General features: G+C 66.2%; 4 protein-coding genes across 5 annotated transcripts; 2 read left to right on the top strand and 2 right to left on the bottom strand.

The window, feature by feature from the left end:
- Window positions 1-2,763: 2,763 nt before the first annotated feature.
- RTN2 (reticulon 2) lies at window positions 2,764-9,521 on the bottom strand. Its single transcript, XM_080635974.1, has 10 exons — window positions 9,400-9,521; window positions 8,008-8,052; window positions 7,532-7,912; window positions 7,014-7,145; window positions 4,201-4,405; window positions 3,926-4,064; window positions 3,768-3,837; window positions 3,147-3,193; window positions 2,967-3,025; window positions 2,764-2,834 (listed from the first exon to the last, which is right to left on the bottom strand). The coding sequence occupies exons 1-10, from the start codon at window positions 9,428-9,430 to the stop codon at window positions 2,792-2,794; spliced, it is 1,152 nt and encodes a 383-aa protein (XP_080492100.1). The 5' UTR covers window positions 9,431-9,521; the 3' UTR covers window positions 2,764-2,791.
- Window positions 9,522-9,619: 98 nt separating this feature from the next.
- On the top strand, window positions 9,620-14,046 carry VASP (vasodilator stimulated phosphoprotein). 2 transcript variants are annotated; one of them, XM_080636098.1, is made up of 13 exons: window positions 9,620-9,956; window positions 10,567-10,738; window positions 11,596-11,764; window positions 11,860-11,917; window positions 12,001-12,041; window positions 12,122-12,306; window positions 12,383-12,498; window positions 12,606-12,666; window positions 12,901-12,943; window positions 13,237-13,282; window positions 13,362-13,440; window positions 13,530-13,587; window positions 13,772-14,046. In XM_080636098.1, exons 1-13 carry the CDS (start codon window positions 9,952-9,954, stop codon window positions 13,807-13,809), a joined length of 1,071 nt encoding a protein of 356 aa, XP_080492224.1. In that variant the 5' UTR covers window positions 9,620-9,951; the 3' UTR covers window positions 13,810-14,046. The 2 variants fall into 2 exon arrangements, with proteins under 2 accessions (XP_080492224.1, XP_080492223.1); XM_080636097.1 differs by having other exon boundaries at window positions 12,829-12,943.
- Window positions 14,047-14,226: 180 nt separating this feature from the next.
- On the bottom strand, window positions 14,227-15,712 carry OPA3 (outer mitochondrial membrane lipid metabolism regulator OPA3; the record flags this gene model as incomplete). The annotated part of the gene is made up of 2 exons (XM_080636076.1): window positions 14,227-14,678; window positions 15,571-15,712. 2 exons carry the CDS (start codon window positions 15,710-15,712, stop codon window positions 14,227-14,229), a joined length of 594 nt encoding a protein of 197 aa, XP_080492202.1.
- A 1,328-nt stretch (window positions 15,713-17,040) lies between these two features.
- Window positions 17,041-25,410, top strand: GIPR (gastric inhibitory polypeptide receptor; the record flags this gene model as incomplete). Its single annotated transcript, XM_080636075.1, has 13 exons — window positions 17,041-17,097; window positions 18,011-18,098; window positions 18,184-18,291; window positions 18,381-18,502; window positions 19,672-19,775; window positions 20,303-20,450; window positions 20,604-20,763; window positions 22,465-22,525; window positions 22,630-22,699; window positions 24,244-24,332; window positions 24,451-24,589; window positions 24,795-24,836; window positions 25,234-25,410. The coding sequence occupies 13 exons, from the start codon at window positions 17,041-17,043 to the stop codon at window positions 25,408-25,410; spliced, it is 1,365 nt and encodes a 454-aa protein (XP_080492201.1).
- Between the last annotated feature and the right edge of the window lie 512 nt (window positions 25,411-25,922).

Raw genomic sequence — 25,922 nt, 5'->3', positions numbered from 1 at the left:
TCCCAGGCTCCGGTTATCCGATAGAAAGCTCCGCTTCGCCTCTACCAACCCCGCCGTGTCCGTCCCCCGGGCTCCGGATCTCCGGTGCAAAGTCCCGGTCGAGGCGCTGCAAGCTTCGGTAAATCCCTTCCCAGGCTCCGGTCCGGCCGTTACGAGCCCCGGTACATCCTCTCCGCCGGTGCAAAGTCCGGTTGAGCCCGGTCCCCGCCGCTCGCCCCCCGCTCTCCGCTATTTTATGAATGAACCGCTCGCCCGCCGCGCCGGCACTTTATACGGCGAGGCTCCGCCCCCCGCGCTGACGTCACGGCCCCCGCCGCCGCTGTCCCGGGACCCCCGGGACCCTCCGGACCCCGCGGTCGCCGCCGCCGCCGTCGCCGCCGCCGTTCTGAGGCCCCTGGAGCCGCCGCCGCCGTTAAGAGGCTCCGCTACGGGCGGGGAACGGGGGGGATCCCTCGCCCCGCCTCCTCCGGAGTTCCTGTGACGCAATTAGCCATATATGGGCTTGTCTCGGAGTGTTTGTTTGGTATCCTAGCAATGACGTCACAGGGAATCCCTTCGCCGCCGCCGCCGCCGCCGAAAACGCGTATTAATAGAAACGGCCGCCGCGGTTCTAGAAACGGCCTGAACCGTCCGGGCCCCAACGCCGGTAACTCCCCGGTGACCCCCCGGTAACCCCCCCGCGACCCCCTCGGTGACCCCACCCCACCCCGTGACCCCCCCCCCCCATGACCCCTTTTTCCCCTCCGGTAACCAACCCCCCCCCCGGAAACGCCCTTTAACCCCCGGTAACCCCTAAAGGACCATCCCGGGGGGGATGCCCCGGTCCCGGGCGCTGACCCCACTGATGGGAGGGGAGATATCCCGGTAACGGGGGGGCGCACACCGGGAGTGGGGTCCCGGTACCGGGGTGCAGGGCCACGGTCCATGGACGGAGGGGGGGTCCTGACAAACCGGAGCCTCCCTTGGGGGGTCCGGTCCCGTTATTGGACACCGGGGGCTGATGTCACCGGCGGGAACCGACGCTGAGTCACGGTGAGGCCACCGGGAGCGGGGGGGGGGGAGCCGTTCCCACGCCCCCTCATTCATTCATTCATTCCTTCATTCATTCATTCATCGGTCGTTTATTCATCAGGGCAAGTCCCGCCCTCAGTGCGGGGGGGCGGGGCCGGGGGGGCAGCCCCGGTGTTCCCGTTTGTTGTCCCCGGGGTCTCAGCCCCGGTGTCCCGGTCCCGGCCGGGCTCTCTCCGTTCTCCCGGTGTCCCCGTGTCCTGCTCCCATTCCCTCCGGGGTCCCTTTCCAGGTTCCAGTCCCTGTGTCCCGGTCCCGGCCAGGTTCCTCCCGGATCACGGTGACCCAGTCCCAGTGTCCTGTTATCCCGGGGTCCCCAGTCCCGGTATTCCAGTATCGCTGTCCTGGTCCCTGTATCCCGGTGTCTCGGGATCCTGCCGGGTTACCCCCATTGTCCCGGTACCCTGGTCTCGGTCAGGCTCTCCCCAGTGTCCCAGCCCCAGTATCCCGGTCCCAGACAGGTTCCCTCCGGGTCCCGGTGTCTCTGGGTCCGGCCGGGTTCTCCCCCGTGTCCCGCTATTCCAGTGTCCCTGTCCCAGCTTCTGTGTCCCTGCCTCCGTCCCGGTGTCCCGATGTCCTGCCTGGCTCTCCCCGGTGTCCCTGTCTTTGTTCCGTTCCTGGCTGGGTTCCCCGCGGTGTTCCGGTATCCCTGTCCCCATATCCCTGCGTCCTGGTGCCCTCATATCCCTCTATCCCAGGGTCCGCATATCCCTGTATCCTGGTGTCCCAGTGTCCCCATATCCCTGTATCTCTGTATCCTGGTGTCCCAGTGTCCCCATATCCTGGTGTCCCCATACCCCTGTATCCCGGTGTCTCAGTGTCCCCATATACCTGTATCCCCATATCCCGGTCCCTATAGCTGTATCCCGGTCCCCATCCCTATATCCCGGTCCCCATCGCTGTATCCCGGTCCCCATCCCTGTATCCCAGTCCCTATTGGTGTATCCCGGTCCCCATCGCTGTATCCCGGTCCCCATCCCTGTATCCCGGTCCCCATTCCTGTATCCCGGTCCCTATTGCTGTATCCCGGTCCCCATCGCTGTATCCCGGTCCCTATCCCTGTATCCCGGTCCCCATCCCTGTATCCCGGTCCCTATCCCTGTATCCCGGTCCCCATCCCTGTATCCCGGTCCCTATCCCTCTATCCCGGTCCCTATCCCTGTATCCCGGTCCCCATCCTTGTGTCCCGGTCCCCATCCCTGTATCCCGGTCCCCATCCCTGTATCCCATCCCTATCCCTGTATCCCGGTCCCTATCCCGTTCGCTGTTCGCTCTCTTCCACCCCCCCCCACGCTGTAAACACGCGCGTGTCGCCCGGCGACGGCGTTCCATGCCGGTGACGTCACCACGTCCGGCGTCCCGTGTTTACGTCGCGCGGCAACCGCGGTGTCCTTGGCAACGGGGCGGGGCGGGGCCAGGGCCCGATGGGGGCGGGGCCAGGGTGGGAAAGGGGCGGGGCTTGCGCCGCCGGGTTCCCGCGCGTTCCGCGGCGCTGGCGGAGGACACGGGGGGGGTCACAGGGGTCCGCAGGGTCACGCGGGGTCACCCAGTGCCCCCTCTTTACCCCCCCCCCCCCGTGTCCCCAACTGCACCCCGGTTGTCACAAGAGTCTTTATTAAAGTGGGACCCCCCCACAGGACGGGGGGGGCCGGGGGGGGACCCCGGCTTCTTCCCCCCCGCCCCCTCCGTTGTCACCTCGGGGCGGGGGGGGGCACAGGGGGGGTCACTGCGGCTTCGCTTTGGCACTGGGGAGCTTGGCCTGGATCCTGCAGGAGAGCGGAGCTGGGGGGAGCCGGGGAGCCCCAACCCCCCCCCCCCGGGGGCACCCCATAACCCCCCCTCGGAGAGGTTTTGGGGGGGGGCAGGGGTGGGTTTGGGGTGCGGGGGGGGGCTCTGACCTGGCCCGGAGGTGGCTCAGGTGGCTCCGCACCAGGGTCACGTATTGATCAATCTGGGCCTGGGGGCACGGGGGGCAATGGGGGACATGGGGCGGAGAGGGGCAAAGCGGCCCCCCCCAGACCTGCTCCAGGACCCCCTTGTCCCCCCCATGTCCCCCTCCCTTGTATCCCCCCGTGTACCTGGTGGTGCCGGTAGAGCACGGGGAAGGTGAACGCGCAGATGACGCCTGGGTGGGCAGCAGCTCATCACGCACCGTGTGCCCACGGTGTGCCCATGGTGTCCCCATCCCATGTCCCCATGGTGTGCCCGTGGTGTGCCCATGGTGTCCCCATGGTGTCCCCATCCCATGTCCCCATGGTGTCCCCATCCCATGTCCCCATGGTGTGCCCATGGTGTCCCCATCCCATGCCCCCATGGTGTCCCCATGGTGTCCCCATCCCGTGTCCCTTTTGCCCCATCCCTCTCCCATGTCCCAGTCCCAAATCCCTTGTCCCTGTCTCATGTCCCTGTCCCCACACCATGTTCCCGTCCTGTGTCCTTTATCTCCCAGCCCCCTTCTATGTCCCTGTCCCCACGCTACATCCATGTCCCTTGTTTCCCATACCCATGACCTGTCCCCATCCCCATGCCATCCCTATCCCCATCCCACCCCCATCCCTTCTCCCCATCACATCCCCATCCCCATCCCATCTCCATCCATCTCCATCCCATCCCCATTCCATCCCCCTCTCTTCTTGTCCTCATCACATCCCTATCCCCACCCCATCCCATCACCATCCCCATTCCCACCCCATCCGTACCAGCTCCCAGCAGCGTCAGCCCGTTGCAGACGGCCCCCACGTAGGTCAGCAGGTAGAACAAGAAGGCGAACTGTGCCCGGGGCCACCATCGTCACCGGCACCGCCACCGGCACCCCCTGCACCCCACATCCCCCCATGTCCCCCCGCCATGTCCCCACCTTAAGTGACTCGGGGACGCTGTGCACCAGGAAGAGCCGGGCCAGGGTGCGTGTGGCCGCGCTCAGGTGCCGGGCGAGGCGCCGGGCCCAGCGCTGCTGCTCCTCGGGGCTCAGCCCCACCGCGGCCTCCGACGGCTCCCTATGGGGCAGGGATGGGGATGGGGACGCCCCATGGGGCAGGGCCGGGGGGGGGGGACGGACGGACCCCGTTGGGACCGTGGGGATGGGGACGCCCCAAGGTGCTGGAGGGGGGGGGGGGGGGGGTCCTCACTCACCGCGGAGCCGGGTGCGGGGGGGGCCGCAGCGCCCGCAGCGCCGCCCGGTGCAGGCGCCGGGGCAGGGTCACCCCCAGCACCGCCAGGGCCCCGTAGGCGCCGACGCTGACGGCGCTGAAGCGCGCGAGGCAGCCGAGCCCCGCCAGCAGCGAGAGCAGAACCAGCGCGGAGCGAGCGGGGTCCCGCCAGAGCAGCAGCTCCCACACTGCGGGGACCGAGCGCGGGGAGAGCCCAGTGAGCCCCGGGGCATCCCAGTGAGCCCCAGTGCTTCCCAATGGACCCCAGTGCATCCCAGTGAGCCCCAGTGCTTCCCAATGGACCCCAGTGCATCCCAGTGAGCCCCAGTGCTTCCCAATGGACCCCAGAGCATCCCAGTGAGCCCCAGTGCTTCCCAATGGACCCCAGTGCATCCCAGTGAGCCCCAGTGCTTCCCAATGGACCCCAGTGCATCCCAGTGAGCCCCAGTGCTTCCCAATGGACCCCAGTGCATCCCAATGAGCCCCAGTGCTTCCCAATGGACCCCAGTGCATCCCAGTGAGCCCCAGTGCTTCCCAATGGACCCCAGTGCATCCCAGTGAGCCCCAGTGCTTCCCAATGGACCCCAGTGCATCCCAGTGAGCCCCAGTGCTTCCCAATGGACCCCAGTGCATCCCAGTGAGCCCCAGTGCTTCCCAATGAGCCCCAGTGCATCCCAGTGAGCCCCAGTGCTTCCCAATGGACCCCAGTGCATCCCAGTGAGCCCCAGTGCTTCCCAATAGACCCCAGTGCATCCCAGTGAGCCCCAGTGCTTCCCAATGGACCCCAGAGCATCCCAATGAGCCCCAGTGCTTCCCAATGGACCCCAGTGCATCCCAATGAGCCCCAGTGCTTCCCAATGGACCCCAGTGCATCCCAATGAGCCCCAGTGCTTCCCAATGGACCCCAGTGCATCCCAATGAGCCCCAGTGCTTCCCAATGGACCCCAGTGCATCCCAGTGAGCCCCAGTGCTTCCCAATGGACCCCAGTGCATCCCAGTGAGCCCCAGTGCTTCCCAATGGACCCCAGTGCATCCCAGTGAGCCCCAGTGCTTCCCAATGGACCCCAGTGCATCCCAATGAGCCCCAGTGCTTCCCAATGGACCCCAGTGCATCCCAATGAGCCCCAGTGCTTCCCAATGGACCCCAGTGCATCCCAGTGAGCCCCAGTGCTTCCCAATGGACCCCAGTGCATCCCAGTGAGCCCCAGTGCTTCCCAATGGACCCCAGTGCATCCCAATGAGCCCCAGTGCTTCCCAATGGACCCCAGTGCATCCCAGTGAGCCCCAGTGCATCCCAATGAGCCCCAGTGCTTCCCAATGGACCCCAGTGCTTCCCAATGGACCCCAGGGCATCCCAGTGAGCCCCAGGGCATCCCAGTGAGCCCCAGTGCTTCCCAATGGACCCCAGTGCTTCCCAGTGAGCCCCAGTGCATCCCAGTGAGCCCCAGTGCTTCCCAATGGACCCCAGTGCATCCCAATGAGCCCCAGTGCTTCCCAATGGACCCCAGTGCTTCCCAGTGAGCCCCAGTGCATCCCAATGAGCCCCAGTGCTTCCCAATGGACCCCAGTGCTTCCCAATGAGCCCCAGAGCATCCCAATGAGCCCCAGTGCTTCCCAATGGACCCCAGTGCTTCCCAATGAGCCCCAGAGCATCCCAATGAGCCCCAGTGCTTCCCAGTGAGCCCCAGGGCTTCCCAATGGACCCCAGGGCTTCCCAGTGAGCCCCAGTGCATCCCAGTGAGCCCCAGTGCTTCCCAATGGACCCCAGTGCATCCCAATGAGCCCCAGTGCTTCCCAATGGACCCCAGTGCTTCCCAATGAGCCCCAGAGCATCCCACTGAGCCCCAGTGCTTCCCAATGAGCCCCAGAGCATCCCAATGAGCCCCAGTGCTTCCCAATGGACCCCAGTGCATCCCAATGAGCCCCAGTGCTTCCCAATGGACCCCAGTGCATCCCAATGAGCCCCAGTGCTTCCCAATGGACCCCAGTGCATCCCACTGAGCCCCAGTGCTTCCCAATGAGCCCCAGAGCATCCCAATGAGCCCCAGTGCTTCCCAATGGACCCCAGTGCATCCCAGTGAGCCCCAGTGCTTCCCAATGGACCCCAGTGCATCCCAATGAGCCCCAGTGCTTCCCAATGAGCCCCAGAGCATCCGAATGAGCCCCAGTGCTTCCCAATGAGCCCCAGAGCATCCCAATGAGCCCCAGTGCTTCCCAATGAGCCCCAGTGCTTCCCAATGAGCCCCAGTGCATCCCAGCGCAGCAGCTCTCACACTGCGGGGACAGAGCACAATGAGCACCCCCCAGTGCATCCCAATGACCCCCCCCCGCATCCCAGTGCATCCAGTTGGATCCCCATGAACCCCAGTGCTCCCAGTGCATCCCACCACATCCCAGTGACCCCCCTACTGCATCCTAGGGACCCCCCCCACTGCATCCCACTGCATCCCAGTGCCCCCAGTGCCTCTCACTGCTCCCAGTAGCCCCCAGTGCCTCCCAGTAAACCCAGTGCCCCCCCAGTGACACCCACTCCTCCCAGTGCCCCCCTGGAGACCTCCCAGTGCCTCCCAGTGCCCCCCCATTGCCCCCATTGCCCCCCATTGCCCGGTGCCCCCCCACCCTGTCTCTCCATGGCTCCCGCTGGCGCTGCCGGGGGGGCCCGGGGGGGTCACCCCTATTTTTAGCGGCCAATCCCGCGCCGCCGCCCGGGTCCTCCCCGCAACCGGACCCCGGGCCCCCCCCCGCCCTGAGCTCCCCCCCGCGGGCCGCTCCCCGGGGCGCTGATTGGCTGCTCACCCAGCACATCAGCGCCCGCCGGGCTCGCTGATTGGTCGGGGGGCGCCGGAGGCGGGTCCGGGCTCGGGGGGGGCTCCGCAGGGGGCGCGGGAGGGGGCGGCTGCGGGGCGCCCCCTGCGGGCTGGGGGGGGGCTGCTGAGGGAATGGGGGGGTCAAAGGGTTATGGGGACACCCCCGTAGCCGAGACGCCCCCCGGGCCCCCCTGTGGCACCGAGTGCACATTGGGGACACCCCCATTGCTCCCAACCCCCCCTTAGGGACCACCCCATGGCCCCCCCATGGCCTCCATTCGCCCCTGTAACCCCCCATTGCCCCCAGCCCCCTTTGAGAACACCCCCATGAACCCTCATGACCCCCCCATTGTGGCCAGCCCCCTCTGAGGCCTCCCCACGACACCCAGCCCCCCTTGGGGACCCCCCCATGACCCCCAATGACCCCCTTGGGGACCTCCATGAGCTCCCATTGCCCCCACACCCTCTTGGGGGACCCCCATGACCCCCCCGCAACCCCCCCCATACCCGGCCTCATCCGGGGCTCCTCCATCTCGGCCTCCCCCCTCACCGGCAGGGCCCCCCCCACCTCCAGCCCCCCCCCGGGGGGGGCCGGGGGCTCCCCGGGCCTCTTTGGGGGGGCTCTGACCCCTAAATGGGGGTCCGGCCCCCGGGGAAGGGGGCCCGAGCCCAGGCGGGGGGAGCGGCCCCGACGGGGGTCCCGGCGGCAGCGGGGACCGGGCTCGGTTTGGGGGGCGCTGCCCCCCCCCCCAAAGGCGATGTAAGAGAAGGTGAGCTCGCGGAGCGGGGTCCGGGGGGGGGTCCCCCCATCTTCATCCTCCTCTTCCTCCTCGGGGGGCTCCGAGGCTGCCGCAAGCTCGGGGGGGAACTCGGGCTCCTCGGGGCCACCTTTGGGGGGGTTGCGGGGGGTCAATGGGGGGGGTTTGGGATTTCCCCCCCCTCCAAAATCTGCGCCCCCAAAGGGGGGGTTCGGCCGCGCTCACCCTCCGTGGAGTCCGGGGTGGTGGAGGCCGTGGACGGAGCCTCTTCTGGGGGGGGGACACACAAAAGGGGGGTGGGGCCGTGGGGATCCCCCTTGTCCCGGCACCCCCAAATCGGCTCCAGCACTGCCCCCCTCCCCCCGTCACGCCGTACCCCGGTGTCCTGGAACCCCCCCTTCCCGGTACCCCCCATCCCCGGTACCCCCATCCCCGGTACCCCCCTCCCCGGTACCCCCCATCCCCGGTACCCCCATCCCCGGTACCCCCCTTCCCGGTACCCCCCATCCCCGGTACCCCCCCTTCCCGGTACCCCCCATCCCCGGTACCCCCATCCCCGGTACCCCCCCTTCCCGGTACCCTCCATCCCCGGTACCCCCATCCCCGGTACCCCCCCTTCCCGGTACCCCCCCTTCCCGGTACCCCCATCCCCGGTACCCCCATCCCCGGTACCCCCCCTTCCCGGTACCCCCCCTTCCCGGTACCCCCCATCCCCGGTACCCCCATCCCCGGTACCCCCCTCCCCGGTACCCCCCATCCCCGGTACCCCCCCTTCCCGGTACCCCCCATCCCCGGTACCCCCATCCCCGGTACCCCCCCTTCCCGGTACCCCCCATCCCCGGTGCCCCCATCCCCGGTACCCCCCCTTCCCGGTACCCCCCATCCCCGGTACCCCCATCCCCGGTACCCCCATCCACGGTACCCCCCCTTCCCGGTACCCCCCCTTCCCGGTACCCCCCATCCCCGGTACCCCCATCCCCGGTACCCCCATCCCCGGTACCCCCCTTCCCGGTACCCCCATCCCCGGTACCCCCATCCACGGTACCCCCCTTCCCGGTACCCCCCATCCCCGGTACCCCCATCCCCGGTCCCCCCATCCACGGTACCCCCCCTTCCCGGTACCTCCCATCCCCTGTACCCCCCATCCCCGGTACCCGCATCCCCAGTCGCTCTATCCCGGTACCCCCCCCATCCCCGGTCCCTCCATCCCGGTACCTACATCCCCGGTTCCTCCATCCCTATACCCCCATTCCCGGCCACTCCCGGTGCCGCCGCCCCCGTTATCCCTGTCCTCGGACCCTCCTCGTCCCCCCAGTCCCGAACCAGTGCCCCGCTTCCCCCCCATTCCTGTCCCTCCCCGTTCCCGGTTCCTACCGCGGTGCCCCCGTTCCCGGCCACTCCCGGTCCCCCCGTCCCGGTTCCCCATCCCCGTCTCCCCGGTTCCCCATTCCCGGTCCCTTCTGGTTCTCCATCCCTATTCCCCCATCGCCGGCACCTCCCGGTTCCCGGTTCCCCATCCCCGGTCCCTCCCGGTTCTCCATCCCGATCCCGGTCCCCTCCATCCGCAGCTGCTCCCGGTGCCGCCGCCCCTCCCTGCCCCCGGTTCCCGGTTCCTACTGCAGTGGGCGAAGCCCAGGACCTGCCCCATGGCGGCGGCCCCTGCATGAGGCTCCCGGTTCCCCTCGGCCCCGTTATCCCCGGGCCGGCCCCGCCGCCCATCACCGCTCCGCCATGGCGGGGCCCGCGGCAACGGCGGCGGACAAAGGGCGGCGGCGGCGGCGGCGGGGGCGGGGCGGCGGCGGGCGGGGCCCGGGGCGGGACCGAGGGGAGCCGGGAATCGGGAACCGGGAACAGAGAAGCGGGAACCGGGACCGGGGTCCGAGCTCGGGGCACGGGGAATCGGGAACAGACACCGGGAACCGGGAACCGACATCGGGAACAGGGAACCGGGAACCGACATCGGGAACCAGCGCCGGGAACCGGGCACCGACACAGGGATCCGTGCACGGGGCACCGGGAACGGGGAACCGGGAACCGACACCGGGCACCGGGATCCGGTAGGGCGTGGCCTGGGGGGTGGCGTGGCCTCGGGCCGGGACCGTCCGGTCCTTCCCCCCCGTCGCCGCCACCGGAAGGGCCCGGCCTGGCCGCAGCGTCGCCGCCGCCAGCATGAGGTGAGCGGGGGGGCGGGAGCACCGGGAATACCGGGAACACCGGGAACCGGCTCCGGGGGCCACCGGGAACCGGCTGCGGGGCGCACCGGGAACACCGGGAATACCGGGAACTGGAACCGGGGGGCACCGGGAATACCGGGAATACCGTGAACAGGCACCGGGGGACACTGGGAGCACTGGGAATACCGGGAACTGGAACCGGGGGGAACCGGGAGTACCGGGGACTGGCACCGGGGGCATTGGGAGTAGTGGAGGCACCGGAAAGCCCCGAGAATTGGTACCGGGAGCACTGGGAGCACCGGGAAGGGGCACCGGGAGCACCGGGAAGTACCGGGACCGGGCACTGGGGGATACCGGGAGCACCGGGAGCCTCCCGGTACCAAGCGGGACTCAGGGGGTGACACCGGCCCCCTCCCCCCCGCTCCCGGATGTCGCGGCCCCGGGAGAAGAGGAAGGAAAAGGGGGGGCGGGAAGGGGGGGGCAGCGTCCGGGGGTGCCCCAGGGCTGGTGCCTCCAATGGGGGGGGTGCAGCACGCAGGGGGGTCCCTATAATAGGGCCCCATAAGCGGCGGTCCCCAGCACCCATGGGTGCCCCCCGTCCCCCCCGCAGCGAGCGGGTGCTGTGCAGCGCCCGGGCGGCCGTGCTGCTCTACGATGACCCCCACAAGCAGTGGGTGCCGGCGGGGGGGGGGCCGCAGGCCCTGAGCTGTGTCCAGCTCTTCCATCACCCCGGCACCCACGGCTTCCGCCTGGTGGGGCGCAAGATGCAGCCCGATCAGCAGGTGAGGCACCCATGGGTGCTGGGGGGGGTATGGGGCAATGCTTGGCATAAGGGTGCTCTATGGGCACCCATGGGTGTACGAGGGTCTATGGGTCAAGATAGGGCGTGGGGTGGGCATGGGGCACTCGTGGGTGCTGTAGAGACCGCGGGGCACCCATGGGTGCTGGGGGGGGTATGGAGCAATGCTTGGCATGGGGTGGTCTATGGGGCACCCATGGGTGCTGGGGGCTATGGGGCAACTATGAATGCTGGGGGGTTTCCGTGGGGCGCCCATGGGTGCTGGGAGGGTCCTCTATGGGGCACCTATGGGTGCTGGGGTCTCTATGGGACACCCATGGGTGTTGGGAGGGGTCTCCATCAGACACCCATGGGTGCGGGGAGGGTGCCCATGGGACACCAATGGATGCTGGGGTTCTCTATGGGGCGCCTACGGGCGCCATGGTCTCCATGGGGAACCATGGGTACTGGGTGGTCTCCATGGGACACCCATGGGTGTCGAGGTCTCCATGGGACACCCATGGGTGCTGGGCTCTCCAGGGGGCACCCATGAGTACTGGGCTCTCTATGGGACACCCCTGGGCGCTGGGCTCTCTATGGGACACCCATGGGTGCTGGGCTCTCCAGGGGGCACCCATGAGTACTGGGCTCTGTATGGGACACCCCTGGGCGCTGGGCTCTTTATGGGACACCCATGGGTGCTGTGGTCTCCATGGGGCACCCTCGGGCTCTGGGCTCTCCATGGTGCACCCATGGGTGTTGAGGTCTCCATGGGGCACCCATGGGTGCTGGGCTCTCCATGCTTCACCCATGGGCTCCGGGGCTCTCTCTGGGGCACCCCCGGCTGCCGCTGTCCCGCAGGTGGTGCTGAACCTGCCGCTGGGCCGGGGGCTGCGCTATAGCGCGGTGACGCCGCAGTTCCACCAGTGGCGGGAGGCGCGGCGGGTCTGGGGGCTCAGCTTCGGCGCCCCCCGCGAGGCCGCCGCCTTCGCCGACGCCGTCCTCCGGGCGCTGCGGGCCCTGGACGAGGGTGAGGGGGGGGGCCCCGGGCACCCTGAGACCCCCCCATGACCCTGAGCCCCCCCCCCCCATGGCCTCACCTTGACACCCCTCCCCCCCCCCCAGGCACCCCCCTTTCCTGGCCAGACCCCGACAGCGCGGAAGACCCCGACCCCCAGGAGAGGTGGGTGCCCCCCCCCTCAAACTGCGGGGTCCCCCCCACCCTACGGGGGTCCCCATGGGTGCTGACCCCCCCCCAACCCTCAGGCAGCCGCTGGAGGACCCCGAGCACCGCATGGCGGCCGCAGGTTGGTGATGGGGAGGGGGGGGGCCCCAAAACTGACCTGGGGTCACCCCATAACCCCCCTCACCCCATAACCCTCCCCAGGCCCCCCCGCTGGAGCACCCCCGCCGCCCCCTGGTCCCCCACCCCCGCCGGGACCCCCCCCACCTCCTGCCCCACCCCCAGCCGCGGGGGTCCCGGGGGCCCCCCCGTTACCGGGGGCTGCCGGGGGGGGGGGGGGGCCTGGTTTCGCCGCTGCCATCGCGGGGGCCAAGCTCCGGAGGGTCAAGGTGAGGGCAAGGAATTGGGGGGGGGGTTTCTATGGCGGGGGGGGGCTCGGTTTCACACCCTCCCCCTTTGTCACAGCAGGAGGAGGCAGCGGGAGCGGGGACCCCCCCTGCACCCCCCAAGGGTGACGGTGCCCGGGGTGGCACGGGGGGGGGGGGTTTGATGGAGGAGATGAACGCGATGCTGGCCCGACGGTGAGGGGGGGGGGAGGATGGGGAAATGGGGGGAGCCCCCCTCAAATGGGGGTACCCTCAAATGGGGGTACCCGCGCTGACCCGACCCCCTCTTTGCCCCCGTCAAGGAGGAAAGCCACGCTGCAGGGGGACAAACCAGCGCCAAAGAGGGACGAGGACGTCACCAACGTCAGTGCCCCCCCCAAAACACCAATTTGGGGGTCTTTTCCCCCCAAAAAATACCAATTTTGGGGGGGTTTACCCCAAAAATACCGATTTTGGGGTTCCCCCCCCAAAATACCGATCTAGGGGGGCTGCCACCCATCCTGCTGCTCCTTCCCTTGTCCTCAGATCCCTGTGGACCGCCCCTGTGTCCACCCTCCGTGTCCCCCCCACCCCGACCCCTCGCTCTTGTCCCCGCAGGACGAGGCGGAGTCGGGCACTAAGACCCAGGGGCAGCCCGCGGGTGAGCGGCGAGGACTACAGCTCCCAGCGTGCCCCGCGGCGCGCTCCCGTTGCTGGGCATGATGGGAAATGTAGTCCAGCTTGGGGGGGCGGGACGCTTGAGGGGGTTTAAGGGCGTTTGGATGCTTTTAGGGGCGTTTTAAACCAGTTTAGGGGCGGTTTGAGGGCGTTTAGGGGCGTTTTGGAGGCATTTGAGGGGGTTTAAGGGCATTTTGAGGGGTTTGGGGGGAGGTGATGGGGTTGGGGGGGGGCATTTTTGGGGTACGCCCCTCAGCCAGCACCCTCTCCCCACAGAACCCATGCGGAGGCCGTGGGAGAAGGGGAGCTACACGCTGCCCAGGTGGGTTTTGGGGGGCAGTTTGGGGGGTTCCAAGTAGGTTGGGGGGGTTCCCAACTTATTTCTGCTCCCCTCCCCCCAGGATGAAGTCGGCCGCTCCAGCTGCCCCCAGCGACCCCCCCGCTCCCACTGAGGAGCCCGAACTGGAGCGAATCAAACAGGTACTGGGGAGGGGTTCGGAATTTGGGGGGGGGGTCGGGGGTCCCCCTAAATACATTCTCATCCTGTTGCCCCGCCCCCTTTGCCCCAGGAGCTGCTAGAGGAGATGAGGAGGGAGCTGCAGAAGATGAAGGAGGAGATCATTGAAGGTGGAGTGCAATGGGGGGGTCATTGGGGGGGGGGAATAGGGGGTCATTGGGGGGAGTCCTTGGGGGGGCAATGGGAGGTTTCAATGAGGGGTAATGTGGAAGTCGGTGGGGGGAAATGGGGGTGCTTAGAGTGGCAATGGGGGGGTTATTGCAGACCCCCCATGACACTGCATCCCCCCCCCAGCCTTCGTGATGGAGCTGCGGAAGCGGAGCCAGCCCTGACCCCCCCCCCCGACCCCCGATTTGGGGCTGTAGGGGAGTCCCTACTCCTCCCTCCCCCCTTCCACCACCCTGGGCACCCCCAGGCTGTGCCTTACCGCTTTGGGGGGGCCCCAGCAGCCCCCCCCGCACTGTGCTCCCCACCCCCCTTCCCCCCGACACTGCAGGGACCTCCTGGGGGCCCTTTTTAGGCCACTTTTAGGTTTTTCACCTTTTTTGGGGTTATTTGGGGGTGACCCCGCCGCAATAAACACGGTTTTGTACACGACCTCCCCCCGTGTCCTCGCGTCACCTTTACCCCCCCATTGACCTCCAGAAGCCCCGCCCCTTTCACAAGGCCACACCCCCTGTGCACTGACCCCGCCCACCCCCCCTTAGCCCCGCCCCTCATTCCCGGCGGGAAAAAGGCGTGAGCACCAATCACAGTTTATTGGGCGTGGCCACCCCAGCGGGGGCGGGGTTCGCGCCTAAGGGGGCGGGGCTTGACCCGGTGGGGGCGGGATTCGCGCCTACAGGGGCGGGGCTTGACCCGGCGGGGGCGGGGTTCGCGCCTACAGGGGCGGGGCTTGACCCCTCGGGGGCGTGTCCAGCGGGGCGGTTTCCCGCCAAAGCCTCGACCTCGCGGTGCAGGCGGTCGAGGCGGTCGCGCAGGTCCCGCATGGCCGCCGCCTGCTCCTCCTCCCGGCGCCGGGCGGCCCCCGCCTGCCGCGCGTACTCGAGGTAGAGGCAGAGCCCCCCCACGCCGAACACGATGGCCTCGCCCAGCAGCTCGGCCCCCAGCTCCGCCGCAGCCTCCTCGTTGAGCGGCTTCACCGCCGCGCCGCGGAAGCCCATGAGCCGCATCTTGGCGCGCATCTCCACCCAGTGGTACACTGCAACGGGGGCCCGGTCACCGCCGACCCCCCCGCTCCCAGTGGTCACCCCAGTCCCCCACCGCCTCCCATTCCCCCAGTCCTGACGCCCCCATCCATACCCACTGACCCCCCTCCCATTCCCAATGTCGCTACCCCCTTCCAGCTGCCCTCCTCTCATTTCCAATGACCCCTTCCCATTCCTATTCACCCCTCCATAACCACTGCCCTCTCCCATTCCCAATGACCCCCTGCTTTCCCAATGAACCCCTATTCCCAATGACACCACCCTCTTCCAGCTGCCCCCCTCCCACTCCCCATGACCCCTTCCCATTCCCGTTGACTCCCCATACTCACTGTCCTCTCCCATTCCCAATGACCCCCCCCATAACCGATGACCCCCTATTCCCAACGACACTCCCCCCATTCCCACTGACCACGCCCTTACAAGTGCCCTCCTCCCATTCCCAGTGACCCCGCCAATAATCAGGTACCCTCTCCATTCCCATTGACCCCCCCATACCCACTGCCCTCTCCCATTCCCAGTGACCCCTCCCTTTCCCACTTACCCCCTATTCCCAATGACACCACCCTCTTCCAGGTGCCCCCCTCCCATTCCCAATGACCCCTTCCCATTCCCATTGACACCCCCATACCCACTGCCCCCTCCCATTCCCAATGACCCCTTCCCATTCCCATTGACCCCCCCATACCCACTGCCCTTTCCCATTCCCAATGACCCCTCCATAACCACTGGCACCCCTCCCATTCCCAATGACACTCCCCCTATTCCCACTGACCCCTCCCATTCCCGTTCCCCCCCCCTTCCCGTTCCCACCCCCATTTCCGTTCCCCCCCCCCATTCCCGTTCCCCCCCCATTCCCGTTGTGTGTCCCCCCCCCCCCCGGCTCACGCTGCGCGGGCGGGAGGCAGATGCACGTGCGGAAGAAGGGGCTCGCGCGCGCCCCGGCCTTGATGCGCGCCGCCAGGGGGCGGCTCAGCTGGCGCGCGCCCAGCGTCAGCAGCTTCGCCAGCGGGAACGCGCCCGCCACCATCGCGCGCCGCCGGCGGGAAGGGGGGGGGGTGGGGTGGGGGGGCGCGCGGGGTGACGTCAGAGCGCGCGCGACGCGCGCCGGGAGGGAGGGCGGGGACGCGCCCCCTTCCGGGTAAGCCCCGCCCCTCGCCGCGAGGACACGCCCCTCCCTTTCCGTTGCTAGGATACGCCCCAACCCTGCTGGCCACGCCCCCTCCTGGAGATGGCCACGCCCCCCCCCCGCCTCCGTGTGAACTGGGGCGCCCATAGCGACAATGGGACCCCCATAGTGACAATGGGACCCCCTAAATGATACTGGGACCCCTTTAACTGGCACTGGGACCCCCTAAATGATATTGGGAGCCCCACAGTGACAATGGGACCCCTAAATGATACTGGGACCCCTTTAACTGGCACTGGGACCCCCTAAATGATATTGGGAGCCCCATAGTGACAATGGGACCCCCTAAATGATACTGGGACCCCCCCATAGTGACGCTGGGACCCCGTAATTGAAATTGGGACCCCTCTAATTGACACTGGGACCCCCTAGGTGATACTGGGGATCCCATAGTGACATTAGGACCCCTTTAATTGGCACTGGGACCCCCTTAGTGATACTCGGACCCCCCCTAAGTGACACCGGGACCCCCACAGTGACAATAGGATTCCCACAGTGACACTGGCTCCCCCTTATTGAGACTGGGACCCCCATAATGACAATGGGACCCCCGTAAATGACACTGGGACCCCCAATGTGACAATGGGACCCCCACAGTGATGCTGGGACCCCCCATAGTGACAATAAGGTTCCCATAGTGACAATGGGACCCCCCATAGTGACAATGGCACCCCCATAGTGACACTAGGGTTCCCATAGTGACAATGGGACCCTGCCGGGTGCCCCCCCCCGCCCCGGGTCACGTTGCTCCACCAGAGCCCCGTCCCCCGTCCCCCGCCCTTCCCGGGGCGGTGCCGCCGGTGCCGGTGCCCCGAGGGCGGCAGAGCCCCGCGAGGAGCAGGTACCGGGGACCTGAGGGTGCGGGGGGGGGCCGGGACATGGGGGGGACAAAGGGGGTGATAAGGGACGAGGAGGGGACAAGGGATGGGGGGCACAAGGGGTATGGGGGGGATAAGGAATATGGGGGGGGCACCGGAACATGGGCAGGGTAAGGGTTATGGAGGGGGATAAGGGACATGGGGAGGATAAGGGATATGGGGGGGGCCCTGGAACATGGGGGGGCACGGGACATTGGAGGGTGAAGGGGGGACAAGGGGCATGGGGACAAAAGGGACACGTGGTGCTGCCTCCCAGCCCCATGGTGCTGCCCTCTCGCAGGAGCTGTTGCCATGGGGCACTGGGCAGCGTCCCCCTCCCTGCTCCACCGGGTCCTGCGTGGGGCTGAGGTGAGAGCTGGGACCCCCAGGTGTGCGTCTGTGTCCCAGTGGGGTGGCCCCATGTTGATGTCCCCACGTTGATGCCCCCCATGGCACTGTCCCTGTGTTGATGCCACCCCGTTGCTCTCCCCATGGCTCCATCCCCAATGGCTCCATCCCCAGTAGCTCCATCCCCAAGGCTCCATCCCCAATGGCTCCATCCCCAATGGCTCCATCCCCATGGCTCCATCCCCAAAGGCTCCATCCCCAATGGCTCCATCCCCATGGCTCCATCCCCAATGGCTCCATCCCCAATGGCTCCATCCCCAATGGCTCCATCCCCATGGCTCCATCCCCAAAGGCTCCATCCCCAATGGCTCCATCCCCATGGCTCCATCCCCAATGGCTCCATCCCCAATGGCTCCATCCCCAATGGCTCCATCCCCAGTAGCTCCATCCCCATGGCTCCATCCCCAATGGCTCCATCCCCAATGGCTCCATCCCAAAGGCTCCATCCCCAATGGCTCCATCCCCAATGGCTCCATCCCCAATGGCTCCATCCCCAATGGCTGCATCCCCAAAGGCTCCATCCCCAATGGCTCCATCCCCATGGCTCCATCCCCAATGGCTCCATCCCCAATGGCTCCATCCCCAATGGCTGCATCCCCAATGGCTCCATCCCCAATGGCTCCATCCCCATGGCTCCATCCCCAATGGCTCCATCCCCAATGGCTCCATCCCAAAGGCTCCATCCCCAATGGCTCCATCCCCATGGCTCCATCCCCAATGGCTCCATCCCCAATGGCTCCATCCCCAGTAGCTCCATCCCCATGGCTCCATCCCCAATGGCTCCATCCCAAAGGCTCCATCCCCAATGGCTCCATCCCCAATGGCTCCATCCCAAAGGCTCCATCCCCAATGGCTCCATCCCTGTGTCCCGCAGGACCGCTCTGCCCGTGCCACCCTGGCTGCGTGGCTCCGGTACCGCCAGGCCTGTGAGCAGCGCCTGAGCCTTGACCCCCCGGCCCCCGGTGAGCCCCGGCAATGGGGGGGGGGGGAGTTTGGGGTGACGGTGACCCCCCTCCGGCTCCCCCCTTGACCCCCAGCACCCCCCAGGGCCCGTTTGCAACCGCAGCTTCGACCTCTACGCGTGCTGGGGGGACGCGGCCCCCAACAGCACCGCCAGCGTCCCCTGCCCCCCCTACCTGCCCTGGCACCACCGAGGTACATGGGGGGAGATGGGGGGCACGGACACGGGGGGGTGATGGGGGTCTCATCTGTGGGGCAGCCCCGTGGGGTGACACCGGGCACAGTGCAGGGGGGGTTCGTGTTCCGGCGGTGCGGCCCCGACGGGCGCTGGGTCAGCGACGGCACCGGGCGGCCGTGGCAGGACCATGGACAGTGCGAGGACCCCGCGCCCGAGCAGCCGCTGCAGGTACGGGGGCTATGGGGGCTATGGGGGGTATGGAGGCTATGGGGGGTATGGGGGTATGGGTGGTATGGTGGCTCTGGTTGTATGGGGGTTATGGGGGGCATGGGGGCTGTGGGGGCTATGAGGGCTATGGGGGGTATGGGGGCTATGGGGACTATGGGGCGCTATGCGGGGCTATAGGAGGCTATGGGGTGCCAGCACAAGCCGGAGGTGCCGGGCCGGGCTGTGTCACGCTGCCGTGCCCCGTGCTGGGATGAGCCGAGATGCGCTGGGATGAGGCAGCGTGGGATGAGCGGGGGGATGCTGGGATGCGCCGGAGCGTGCAGCTCCGAGCCGCGTTGGTCCGTGTCAAGCTGTGCCGTGCGCTGCGCCGGGTCCCGGGCGCTGCGGGTGCCATCACCCCGTGTGTGCTCCTCCATCCCACCCCGTGCTCCTCCATCCCACCCCGTGCTCCTGCATCCCACCCCGTGCTCCTGCATCCCACCCCGTGCTCCTCCATCCCACCCCGTGCTCCTCCATCCCACCCCGTGATCCTGCATCCCATCCCGTGCTCCTCCATCCCACCCCGTGCTCCTCCATCCCACCCCGTGCTCCTCCATCCAATCCCGTGCTCCTGCATCCCACCCCGTGCTCCTGCATCCCACCCCGTGCTCCTCCATCCCACCCCGTGCTCCTGCATCCCACCCCGTGCTCCTGCATCCCACCCCGTGCTCCTCCATCCCACCCCGTGCTCCTGCATCCCACCCCGTGCTCCTCCATCCCACCCCGTGCTCCTGCATCCCACCCCGTGCTCCTCCATCCCACCCCGTGCTCCTGCATCCCACCCCGTGCTCCTCCATCCCACCCCGTGCTCCTGCATCCCACCCCGTGCTCCTGCATCCCACCCCGTGCTCCTGCATCCCACCCCGTGCTCCTCCATCCCACCCCGTGCTCCTGCATCCCACCCCGTGCTCCTGCATCCCACCCCGTGCTCCTCCATCCCACCCCGTGCTCCTGCATCCCACCCCGTGCTCCTCCATCCAATCCCGTGCTCCTGCATCCCACCCCGTGCTCCTCCATCCCACCCCGTGCTCCTCCATCCCACCCCGTGCTCCTCCATCCCATGCCATTAACTCCGTGCTGTGTTCCTATGGTGTCGGTGCCGTGTTCCCGGTGCCGGTGCCGTCCCGCAGCGCCAGGCCTGGCTGCTGGAGCAGCTCCGGCTGCTTTACACCGTCGGGTACTCCCTGTCCCTCGTCGCCCTGGTCCTGGCGCTGCTGCTGCTGCTGCTCTTCAGGTACCGACCCAGCACCCATAGTGATGGGGACCCATAGTGATGGGGTACTCATAGTGATGGGGTACTCATAGTGATGGGGTACTCATAGTGATGGGGTACTCATAGTGATGTTCACCCACGGCAATGGGGCACCCATAGTGATGGGGCACTCAAAGTGATGGGGCACCCAAAGTGATGAGGACCCATAGTGATGGGGCACCCATAGTGATGGGGCACCCATAGTGACGGGCACCCATAGTGATGGGGCACCCATAGTGATGGGGCACCCATAGTGATGGGGCACCCATAGTGACGGCCACCCATAGTGATGGGCACCCGTAGTGATGGGGTACCCATAATGATGGGGTACCTGTAGTGATGGGCACCCATAGTGATGGGGTAACCATAGTGAGGGGCACCCATAGTGACCGGTACCCATAGTGATGGGGTACCCATAGTGATGTTCACCCACGGTGATGGGTACCTATGGTGATGGGACCCCCATGCTATGGGGCGGCACGAACCATGCCCCTCCCGCTGCTGCCCAGGCGCCTGCGCTGCACCCGCAACTTCATCCACGCGAACCTGTTCGTGTCCTTCGTGCTCCGCGCCGGCTCCATCCTGACCCGGGACGCGCTCCTGCAGCGCCGCCTGCGGGCCGGCAGCGGGCACCCGCTGCAGGGGCTGCGCCACGAGGTGCGGGGGGGACCATGGGGGGGCCATGGCGGGGGGGATGCCGGGATGCGGTGGGATGCGGGACACGAGGATGGGAGCTTGGTCCCCATTACCCCGCCTGCTCCCCCGCCATGGCCGCTGTCCCGGTGCCGTCCCGGTGCCGTCCCGGTGCAGGCGGTGGCCGGGTGCCGCCTGGCCCAGGCCATCACCCAGTACTGCGTGGGAGCCAACTACGGGTGGCTGCTGGCCGAGGGGCTCTTCCTGCACAAGCTGCTGGTGCTGGCGGCCTTCTCCGGAGAGCGCTGCCTCCCGGCATTCCTGCTCCTCGGATGGGGTGAGACCCATGTCCCGTACCCCATACCCCATATCCCATACCCCATACCTCATATCCCATATCCCATATCCCATATCCCATACCCCATACCCCATACCCCATATCCCATATCCCATATCCCATATCCTATACCCCATATCCCACACCCCATACCCCATATCCCATATCCCATACCCCATATCCTATACCCCATATCCCATATCCCATACCCCATATCCCATACCCCATATCCCTTATCCCATATCCCATACCCCATATCCTATACCCCATATCCCATACCCCATACCCCATATCCCATATCCCATACCCCATATCCCATACCCCATATCCCATATCCCATACCCCATATCCCATATCCCATACCGCATACCCCATATCCCATACCCCATACCCCATATCCCATATCCCATACCCCATACCCATACCCCATACCCCATATCCCATATCCCATACCCCATACCCATACCCCATACCCCATACCCCATATCCCATATCCCATACCCCATACCCCATACCCCATATCCCATACCCCATATCCCATATCCCATACCCCATACCCCATATCCCATATCCCATACCCCATACCCGATACTCCATACCCCATATCCCATATCCCATATCCCATACCCCATACCCCATATCCCATACCCCATACCCCATATCCCATATCCCATACCCCATACCCCATACCCCATACCCCATATCCCATATCCCATACCCCATATCCCATACCCCATACCCCATATCCCATACCCCATATCCCATATCCCATACCCCATACCCCATATCCCATATCCCATATCCCATATCCCATATCCCATACCCCATATCCCATACCCCATACCCCATACCCGATATCCCATACCCCATATCCCATACCCCATACCCCATATCCCATATCCCATACCCCATATCCCATACCCCATACCCCATATCCCATACCCCATATCCCATACCCCATATCCCATATCCCATACCCCATATCCCATACCCCATATCCCATACCCCATATCCCATACCCCATATCCCATATCCCATACCCCATATCCCATACCCCATATCCCATACCCCATATCCTATACCCCATATCCCATACCCCATACCCCATATCCCATACCCCATACCCCATACCCCATACCCCATACCCGATATCCCATACCCCATACCCCATACCCCATACTCCATATCCCATACCCCATATCCCATACCCCATACCCCATATCCCATATCCCATACCCCATACCCCATACCCCATACCCCATACCCCATATCCCATATCCCATATCCCATACCCCATATCCCATATCCCATACCCCATATCCCATATCCCATACCCCATATCCTATACCCCATATCCCATACCCCATACCCCATATCCCATACCCCATATCCCATATCCCATATCCCATACCCCATATCCCATATCCCATACCCCATACCCCATATCCCATATCCCATATCCCATACCCCATATCCCATATCCCATACCCCATATCCCATACCCCATACCCGATATCCCATACCCCATATCCCATACCCCATACCCGATATCCCATACCCCATATCCCATACCCCATACCCCATACCCCATATCCCATACCCCATACCCCATATCCCATACCCCATACCCCATACCCCATATCCCAAACCTCATATCCCTATATCTCATATCCCACATCCCCACAACCTCCTCCCCTCCAGGTGCCCCCCTGCTCTTCGTGGTCCCATGGGTGGTGGTGCGGTACCTCTATGAGAACGAGGGGTGAGACCCCCGAACCCCCCCCCCCCCCCCCCCGTTCCATGTCCCCCCCCTTTGTCCCCTCGGGGTCCCCAAGGGGGGACCAGGGTGACCGGGACCCGTGGCAGATGCTGGGAGAGGAACGAGAAGCCGGCAGTGTGGTGGATCATCCGGTGCCCCATCCTGGTGGCCGTGGCGGTGGGTGATGGGGACATGGGGGGGGCATAGCGGGGATATGGGGGGGATATGTGGGGGACATGGGGGTGGATATAGGGGGTACATGGGGGGGATATGGGGGGCACAAGGGGGGGATATGGGTGGTACATGGCAGGGAATTGGGGGTATATGGGGGGGATTTGGGGGGGATATGGGGGGATATGGGGGGATATGGGGGATATGGGGGGATATGGGGGATATGGGGGATATGGGGGATATGGGGGATATGGGGGGGATATGGGGGGATATGGGGGCGATATGTGGGGGACATGGGGGTGGATATAGGGGGTACATGGGGGAGATATGGGGGGCACAAGGGGGGGATATGGGTGGTACATGGCAGGGAATTGGGGGTATATGGGGGGGATATGGGGGGGATTTGGGGGGGATATGGGGGGATATGGGGGGATATGGGGGATATGGGGGGGATATGGGGGGATATGGGGGATATGGGGGGATAGGGGGGATATGGGGGATATGGGGGGATATGGGGGGATATGGGGGATATGGGGGATATGGGGGATATGGGGGGGATATGGGGGGATATGGGGGGGATATGTGGGGGACATGGGGGTGGATATAGGGGGTACATGGGGGGGATATGGGGGGCACAAGGGGGGGATATGGGTGGTACATGGCAGGGAATTGGGGGTATATGGGGGGGATTTGGGGGGGATATGGGGGGATATGGGGGGATATGGGGGGGATATGGGGGGGATATGGGGGGATATGGGGGGGATATGGGGGGATATGGGGGTATATGGGGGGGATATGTGGGGGACATGGGGGTGGATATAGGGGGTACATGGGGGGGATATGGGGGGGATATGGGGGGATATGGGTGGTACATGGCAGGGAATTGGGGGTATATGGGGGGGATATGGGGGGGATTTGGGGGGGATATGGGGGGATATGGGGGATATGGGGGGGATATGGGGGGATATGGGGGATATGGGGGGATATGGGGGGGATATGGGGGGGATATGGGGGGGATATGGGGGGATATGGGGGGATATGGGGGGATATGGGGGATATGGGGGGATATGGGGGGGATATGGGGGGGATATGGGGGGGATATGGGGGGATATGGGGGATATGGGGGGGATATGGGGGGGATATGGGGGGATATGGGGGGGATATGGGGGGATATGGGGGGATATGGGGGGGATATGGGGGGGATATGGGGGGGATATGGGGGGGATATGGGGGGGATATGGGGGGATATGGGGGGATATGCGGGGGATATGGGGGGGATATGGGGGGATATGGGGGGGATATGGGGGGGATATGGGGGGGATATGGGGGGATATGGGGGGGATATGGGGGGGATATGGGGGATATGGGGGGATATGGGGGGGATATGGGGGATATGGGGGGATATGGGGGATATGGGGGGGATATGGGGGGGATATGGGGGGATATGGGGGGATATGGGGGATATGGGGGGATATGGGGGGGATATGGGGGATATGGGGGGGATATGGGGGGATATGGGGGGGTCACCACTGCTGTCTCCATGTCCTCAGGTGAACTTCGTGGTCTTCATCCGCATCGTCCGCATCCTGGTGGCCAAGGTCCGGGCGCACCAAGTGTCCCGGGGGGACACCAGGGTCAGGTGAGGACACCGGGGTCAGGTGAGGACACCGGGGAGCCCTGTCCCCATCCATGTCCTCAAGAGGGGGGTTCCTGTCGCCCCCCGGGGGTCCCCATCGTGTCCCGTCCCCCCCCCCCAGGCTGGCCCGGTCCACGCTGACGCTGATCCCGCTGCTGGGGGTGCACGAAGTGGCCTTTGCGTTGGCTGGGGACGGGCCCGGGGGGGGGTCCCTGCGCCTGGTGCGGCTCTGCCTGCAAGTGCTGCTGTCCTCATCACAGGCATGGATGTGGGATGCGGGATATGGGATACGGGGATGGGATATGGGATATATGGGATGTGGGATGTGGGGTGTGGGGTGTGGGGTATGGGATGTGGGGTATGGGATATGGGGTATGGGGTATTGGGTACGGGGGATGCAATGGGACGGTGGCTCTTGCAATGGGGGTGTGTGCACGATATATCGCGATATAACCCCCCCCTCAGGGCCTTGTCGTCAGCGTCCTCTACTGCTTCGTCAACAAGGAGGTGCGGTACTGGGGTGCTTCCCGGGGGGGCGGGGTCCATGTCGTGTCCTGTCGTGCCCTATCGTGACGCTGCCTTTCCTGGTCCTGACGCTGCGTGGCGCTGCCGTTCCCTGCCGTTCCCCGTTCGGACGCTGCGTGGCGCTGCCGTTCCCTGCCGTTCCCCGTTCGGACGCTGCGTGGCGCTGCCGTTCCCTGCCGTTCCCCGTTCGGACGCTGCGTGGCGCTGCCGTTCCCTGCCGTTCCCCGTTCGGACGCTGCGTGGCGCTGCCGTTCCCTGCCGTTCCCCGTTCGGACGCTGCGTGGCGCTGCCGTTCCCTGCCGTTCCCCGTTCGGACGCTGCGTGGCGCTGCCGTTCCCTGCCGTTCCCCGTTCGGACGCTGCGTGGCGCTGTGCCGCAGGTGCAGGCCGAGGTGCGCCGCGGTTGGCAGCGCTGTCTCCTCGCCGCCCCCTGCCCTTCCCGCCGCCCCCCCCGGGGTCCCCCCCGCGGTTGCCGCCGCTACGTGGCCGTGGGGGGGCAGCGGCTGCCACCGCCCCCCGGTACCGGGGGGCACCCGGGCGCCGAGAGCGTCTGCTGAGGGGGGGGGGCAACGGGGAGGGGGGGTCCCCATGCACTGGGGGGGGGGGGGTTGGGGGGGTTCCCAATGCATGGGGGGGTCTGGGGGGTCCCACTTTGCCTTTGGGTGCTGGGGGGGTCTGGGGGGGTCCCCGATGCCTTGGGGTGCTGGGGGGGGTCCCTGACACCTTTGGGTGCTCGGGGGGGGTCTGGGGGGGGGTCCCCAGGTCTGAACCGTAAAAATACACGAGATGGAGCTGAGAGTGCAGTGGAATGAATGGGGGGGGGGACACTGGGATGCGCTGAGATGCGTTGGGATGCACTGGGAGAAGCATTGGGACGCATTGGGATGCGTAGGGATACACTGGGATGTGTTGTGATGAGTTGGGATGTGTTGTGATGAGTTGGGATGCGTTGGGATGTGCTGGGATGCTCTGGGATGCATTAGGATGGGTTGGGATGCACTGGGATGCGTTGGGATGCGTTGGGATGCACTGAGATGTGCTGGAATGCACTGGGATACCCTGGGATGCC

Source organism: Psittacula echo (assembly GCF_963264785.1).
Source record: "Psittacula echo genome assembly, chromosome: 29".
NCBI lineage: Eukaryota > Metazoa > Chordata > Aves > Psittaciformes > Psittacidae > Psittacula > Psittacula echo.
Note: the sequence above shows the minus strand (reverse complement) of the source record. Positions and strands in the feature narration are given on the sequence as shown.

Bases quoted from the DNA above. Each gene is read 5' to 3' on its own strand.
- RTN2 (XM_080635974.1), bottom strand. From the start codon at position 9,430: ATGGGGCAGGTCCTGGGCTTCGCCCACTGCA. The intron at 7,146-7,531 runs GTATGGGGGGGG...TTCCCTCAGCAG, and splicing joins GGAGCCCCGGATGAGGCCGG to CCCCCCCCCAGCCCGCAGGG. The intron at 2,835-2,966 runs GTCAGAGCCCCC...GCTCTCCTGCAG, and splicing joins CTGAGCCACCTCCGGGCCAG to GATCCAGGCCAAGCTCCCCA.
- VASP (XM_080636097.1), top strand. The intron at 12,667-12,828 runs GTCAGTGCCCCC...CCTTGTCCTCAG, and splicing joins GGGACGAGGACGTCACCAAC to ATCCCTGTGGACCGCCCCTG. The intron at 13,588-13,771 runs GTGGAGTGCAAT...TCCCCCCCCCAG, and splicing joins GAAGGAGGAGATCATTGAAG to CCTTCGTGATGGAGCTGCGG.